General features: G+C 39.4%; 1 protein-coding gene across 1 annotated transcript; it reads left to right on the top strand.

Annotated features, from left to right (window-relative positions):
* Positions 1 to 2,247: 2,247 nt before the first annotated feature.
* On the top strand, positions 2,248 to 4,044 carry il10 (interleukin 10). The gene is made up of 5 exons (XM_085407900.1): positions 2,248 to 2,436; positions 2,596 to 2,655; positions 2,754 to 2,918; positions 3,560 to 3,622; positions 3,742 to 4,044. The coding sequence occupies exons 1-5, from the start codon at positions 2,272 to 2,274 to the stop codon at positions 3,835 to 3,837; spliced, it is 549 nt and encodes a 182-aa protein (XP_085264026.1). The 5' UTR covers positions 2,248 to 2,271; the 3' UTR covers positions 3,838 to 4,044.
* The last annotated feature ends 2,407 nt before the right edge of the window (positions 4,045 to 6,451 follow it).

Below are 6,451 nucleotides of genomic sequence, written 5' to 3'. Positions count from 1 at the left end.
ATGACTTTGAGTTCACTGTACTCGAATGGCCTCCACGATCACAAGATCTCAGTCGAACAGAGCACATTTGGGATGCGGTGGAACAAGAGATTCTCATCGTGGATGTGCATAACTGTCAAGTGAATATGAACCGAAATCTCTGAGAAATGTTTCCGACACCTTGCTGAATCTGTGCCACGAAGAATTAAAGCAGTTAAGGCAAAAAGGTTTCCAACTTAGTACCTACAACAGGAAGGTGTGGTGAAATGCTTAACTGGAGGCATGAAGACGGTAGCCCACAAATCAATGGATGACATCATTTTTGCTAATCTTTTGCATATGGTTTCAGGTATATCTCGTGGCAAACGGGATTAGCATTACTAATACCAGTAACACAATTTCAACCTGAACTAATCATACCTTGATAACACCTCAGTTCTGTGAATGGCAGGTCTGAAGACCTCATTTATTGTGTGGTGTGGGTTTCTATTACTCAGGAGTTTATCTGGTTAAACATCTTATGACAAAAGATTCTGACTAACAACTTAAAATTTGTCATTTTCAGAAAAATGATGTATCAGACTAGTCAGAAGTATCTTAAAAGCAACTAATTATACAAATTATAAAATCACAATGCAGAGCGCATACATGCACTGATGTGAAGTATGAGGCGTTTCCCATGAACTGGTCACTGCTGATTCATTTATTTTACGTGGAGTAACTTCAGCTGTTCCCTTACTTCCTAAGGTGTTGCCCCATGCATAGATTTTACGCTGGATTGGCCTTAATGACATAACCATGGGACCAAACGAGAGTACACTAGCTCATGACCCTCTAAGGATGGAGTTTGTCGGCTCTCGGTCTCAAATCAGGGATCTTTTACACGTTAGCGAATGGGTTAACGACTACACTATAGATTTCACAGATAATAGATATCGTGGATAGATTTGACCACTTCTTGATTTTTCTCTCCCTAACCCAAACCATAACATGTTCCCTTGCTCTGTTTATTTTTTGTAACAAACTGAAAGTTACACCATAATTTAGACATTTCAAATCTTCTGCCTTCAAAAACAACTTGAAACCCTTTTATTAAATCTCTTATTACAATATTATTGCAAAACTATGTATGTGTCACGTGTTAAATGAACTTTAGCTTGACCCTTCATTTGTCTGCTGACTGCAAAGTCTGTTTATCACACAGAGGCGATCACAGAATGACCCCCCCCCCTCCCCACACCCACACACACGGGCGTATTTTCCAAATGCCAGTGTTGCCTAACATGCACGGCCTAAGACGACGTGTGAATTGGGGAGATATCAAATTATCTGGACTGCTGGACATTCCATTCAAAAAAAGTACTAAGGGGGAAATACCTCTTACACTCCCAACATTACTGAATCACTTCTTGGTGCGGTTTCTCTATTACAAATCTGAAAACATATATACATTGTTTTTAATGCAAAATGGTTCACTGAGAAAGGATTATGGAATCTAAGAAAGATTGCAGTAACTCCAACTCAAAGTGAAAAGCACTCTTATTACGTATGTCTGACATGCAGCGAGAATCCACAGCGTCATCATATTCAAACCACAATTCATGTCATTTCCATATGGGGGTTCGATTTCCTTTGTTATTGTGAATAGTCATACGTTGCTTTTCATGGACTTTAAACACAGTTTTTACACTGAAAAATCAGTTTGGAGTTCTTTATCTGCTCCTTTTAGGAACTTAGTAGGGTCGATGCGTGTAAACTTGTCACTTAAAAGCAACAGGTTGAATAAAAATTCTAAATATATAATGATTATAATAAGGTGATGAAGGATAACTATATTTACTATTACTGGTAGTGGTAGCAGCATTTTTATTATATATGCAATATTATTACTATATGAAAAATCATTTTTTTTTAAAACAAGCAAAAACCTATTGAATTATTGATCACAGAAAATGATGTCAGAGTTTATTTCCATGATGTCAATACCAACCCATATGATGGGAGTGGTAGAACATATGCAACACACTAGCTGCTTCTAGGCCAAAAAAAAAAATTCCCCTTCATGTATGAAGCATGTTTAACCATTTCTCTTCCAGTAAGTCTCCTCCCTCGCCAGATTTTGCTATAAATTAAAGCAACTGATGAGCTCTAGTATACACATTTTTCTCTTCTGAGCAATTCAGCAAGATCCAACAAAGCCTTTTGTGCAGCAGCAGCAGGAGCATCAGCATTTCTGTGGACCAGCTATTCTCTTCATTCCAGCCAGAACACTTCAGCATCTTATCCAGCAGAATGACTTCTCAGACCGTCCTCCTGTGCGTCCTGGCGCTCGCGTCTTTCTTCAGCTCTGCTTTGTGCTCTCCTATGTGCAACAACCGCTGCTGCCGTTTCGTGGAGGGCTTCCCCGTCAGGCTCAAGAAGCTCAGACAGGACTATTCACGGATCAGAGATTTCTACGTGAGTAAAAGCACGTTCTCTGCAGGCATTTTTGCAGCATCACCAGCCTTCCCCACAGCGGGGATGCTGCACTTTCTCACTTCTGCCTGTCAGCCTTTGTGGGTGCACGGGTGTCTCACGGCGCACTTACTATTTTTTTCTCCTTCGCTGTTTTTGCAGGAAGCAAATGATGACTTAGACTCAGCGCTGCTAGATCAGTCCGTCGAAGACTCCTTTAAGGTAAGATTCTCGAGGGGGAAAAAAACCCTCTCCACAAAAAGTTTAGGATTTGATAAGAAAAGCATGAAAATAACCACGCTGATGTTCTGCTCCATCAGAGCCCGTTTGCCTGTTACGCCATGAACAGCTTACTGGAATTTTACCTGGACACGGTTCTGCCGACAGCCATGGCCGGAGTGACTGAAGACACCAAGAACTTAAAGCCTCACGTGGAGTCCATACAAGAAATTTTCAATACCCTGAAGAGAGATGTCACCCAGTGTGTGAGTATCTGACACGTGTTAACTCCCACAGCAAAACAAACCGTGTAAATATTCACCTTGCGCTGCTTTAAGGTCACGAGTATCCTCTGTAGAATACGCAAGTGCATGCCTTAAACTACCATTCAGTGGCTTCATATGACTTTTTTGTTATGTTCGCTCAAGTCGTTAAAGATGGCAATAAAAAAAAAAAGCCGAGCAGAATTCAATAAAACTATTTACAAGTAATCACTGCAAAGTATGTTTGGTCAGGTGGATAGGGTTTGGTTGATAAAATACACCTATAAATTGAGTTATATATTGATTTTGATTTTTACTTTAAATAGCCGTTTGACTTTGTGATCATCTGCAAGGAAGTTAGCTTCTACTCTGCATTTACAAATATCCAATTTCTTAATTCATTAAACCAAAAAATTTCCAAGTACCCTGCGACAGGTTGATTCGGGTTTAAGTGAGTGCTCACAGAACGAGTCTTAATACTGCATTAGTCATGTGATTTTTGAAATGCACAAGTGTGCATCTTCCAGATTATGCAAAAAGGGAAGAGAAGAGACTGAATGTTCCCGCCTTAAGGTTCTTTTCTTAATGTTGTCCGCATGCAGATCACCAGTAGTAACATCATGTCTCTTTTGCTCTTCTTACAGAGGAACTACTTCTCCTGCAAAAAACATTTCGACATCAACAATCTGAACTCTACTTACACTCAGGTGAGTGTCAAAGTCACACATGCAGTGAGGCAATATTTGTAATCCTGATTTCAAAAGAATATGCATGCCTATACTTTTTGCCATTTGTACTAAGTGAACCTGTCTTTGCTCATATGCAGATGGAGAGCAGAGGTCTATACAAGGCCATGGGAGAGCTGGACATATTGTTTAACTACTTTGAGACATACCTGGCTTCTAAACGACACAGACAATAACCTCTGCTGGAAGACCTCCCGACCTAAATCAAGATATGAAGCTCATCTCTGGGAGAAACAGAACTTTTACAAGTATTGACAGATGTGAATTTTTTGTATGGGACTTACTGAACTGTTGTCTTTATTTTTTATGAGACGTTATAACCAATTTGTCCTATGGACAATTTTCTGTTAGGATCCTTTTGAATCATTATCATGCTGTTTTTAAAAAAGGACACTTTGTTATAATAATATTACATTTGTTATAATTATTTATAAAGATGTTTCATTCTGTGTTTTTTATATTTATTGTGCCTTCTGTTAAATTGAAATAAATTACTTTAATAATATGACAGATGTCTCTTTAGAGTTGCTTTCACGATATGTAAAAGCTGCTATGTTTGCCATTAAAAGGAATAGAGCACTGAATACATCACATCCTGCAGTATACGTGAGGAACCATAGACTGCACTGTCAACATGCTGATGCACTAACCTCAAACGTGACCCATATACATCACTTACCAGCAGCAACACTGCTGTATCTTAACTTACCGTAACTCCAACTAGCCAGCCTCACCCTCAATGGCATATGCACACTTGCATGCATGCAAAAGTAATCTCACTTAGTCACACACATTTAGAACAAAACTGACAGGCAAACTAAAACCACTCTGTCACAATGAAGGGAGCACAAAGTCATGGGGAGCAATTGCAGATTTATTTTGGGGAGGGTGTGGTGAAAGCATCATACAACAGTCAATGATCTGAACTGCAAATAAAGAAGAAGAAACTGTACACAGACACCTGTGTACTGTAGTATCTTTGACTGTTTTTTTGAAAGTGAAGCATCTACAAAACAAACTCACAAGCATCAGTGAGGTTCCAGACCTGACTCAGGGCTGCACTGAAACTACTCCAGGACATTTCGTCAGTCACTTGCTGACTCAACGTGGGATGAATAGTATCAATTCAGCAATGACAGTACCTTGCAAAAAGATATCATTCATAACTTTGTTCTAACAGGACATTGCTATTTTTTTGACCTGTGCAAAAAGCAGTTTGTCAGCAGTGTTGTGGTCAGTGCTTTTTTTATTTCGATTTTTTTAAAGATGCTTGCAGATTCACACTTCAGTCACCCCCCGCCCCCCAAAGAGCTCTGGAATCGGTTCCACGTAAACCGATTAAGATCACATCTGGTTGTTATGTAATGAGTGGACTTTCAGACAGCAGTAGCTTCAAAGCAGGCTGAGAAAAACTGAAGAATCATTTTCACAAGTATCACGCTGGTACTCTTTTACACTAAATATTCACATCCACCTAAAGCATGGCATTGAGCAGAATGCAACATCTCTGAATATTGTACAGGCATGCTCACGAACAGCAGGTCACAATAAAGAAAGCAATTAAAATATCTGTTCCTTGGGCAAATGAAATACGGCTGTGTGGAATCTTTGAAAATTAAGTTTCATGGTGTTTTCAGTGAATAGAACATTTTCACAGATGCATGCGTGTCTGATTTTGTTGACGGAAATATAAACAAAAAAAGTCTTTCACTCATCTGTTTCATGGCTCACGTGTATAGGAAAGTAACAAACAGTGCACACAGACGCATATGTGTTCCGCACCCTGGAAAAAAAAAAAATTTATTCAGAGGTTTCGGTACTCGATCACGAGGCAATTAATCAAAGGGAAGGTACCTCTTATAAGACTGGTTCTAAGGCTGCAAGTGCATATTGAAAGTTCAGTCAGTTTGCCGCTTCACTATATGGACAAAAACGGTCACCTTCACATTGCACCTACAGGAGGTTTTATGACATCCCATCCTACATCTGTAGGCAGAGCACCTATGATGTCTTCCGCTCTTCAGGGAAGGCTTTCTATGACATTTTGGAATGTGTCACTGGGAATGATTGCCCACCCCCCAACAGTGGTGTTGGACAAGAGGCTTGACTTGCAATTTCTGTTCAATATTTTCTCAGAGGTGATTTTGATGGGGTTAAGGGAGGTCAGGGTTCTGTACAGGCCAGTCAGATTATTCCACACCAAACTCGTACTTTTTTTTTTTTTTTAATTAATAGAAAAACAAAGTCTGTTTAGAAATCATGAAGCTATGTGAGGAAACAAAAGCATCTTCAAGAAGAAAAGGAAACAGCAGTCAGATGTCAAATAGACCAGCTATGATTCATTATTTTTAGAATAATTAAGATTCAGCATGTTTGCAAAGAATATTTCTACACACACATGCACCAAATTTAGATCCTTCAAAGACTGATACCCTTTAGATAGAAAGTGACAGACTCAATTATGAGTTATTAGTCCACCTTCTTGGCATGACACGATTAGTAAAAGGACACAGTGCATGACATGTCACTTTGTAGGCACAGTATGGATATTCTTCCTGGCAACCTTTCTGCATCGTTCACTGGAAAGACATCGGTGTGAGCTCTGATCATGTTGTGACGGATTTCACAAACACAATATTAAGAGCTGTTCCCCACACATTGCACAACTGGGTACTTGCTGAAAAAGGACATAACCATATTAGGTTATGTTCTGCAAATGACAAAAGTGCCACACAAAGCATGTGGTTGTCACAGTACGATCCTATTCTACTATAACTACTCACTGTATAA

This window comes from Rhamphochromis longiceps, linkage group LG5 (assembly GCF_057381845.1).
Source record: "Rhamphochromis longiceps isolate RC_006_pf linkage group LG5, R_longiceps_female_GT1.1, whole genome shotgun sequence".
In the NCBI taxonomy this organism is placed as follows: domain Eukaryota; kingdom Metazoa; phylum Chordata; class Actinopteri; order Cichliformes; family Cichlidae; genus Rhamphochromis; species Rhamphochromis longiceps.
This window is presented reverse-complemented; position numbering and strand designations above follow the sequence as displayed.

Bases quoted from the DNA above. Each gene is read 5' to 3' on its own strand.
- il10 (XM_085407900.1), top strand. From the start codon at position 2,272: ATGACTTCTCAGACCGTCCTCCTGTGCGTCCTGGCGCTCGCGTCTTTC. The intron at 2,919-3,559 runs GTGAGTATCTGA...CTCTTCTTACAG, and splicing joins AGAGAGATGTCACCCAGTGT to AGGAACTACTTCTCCTGCAA. The intron at 3,623-3,741 runs GTGAGTGTCAAA...GCTCATATGCAG, and splicing joins TGAACTCTACTTACACTCAG to ATGGAGAGCAGAGGTCTATA.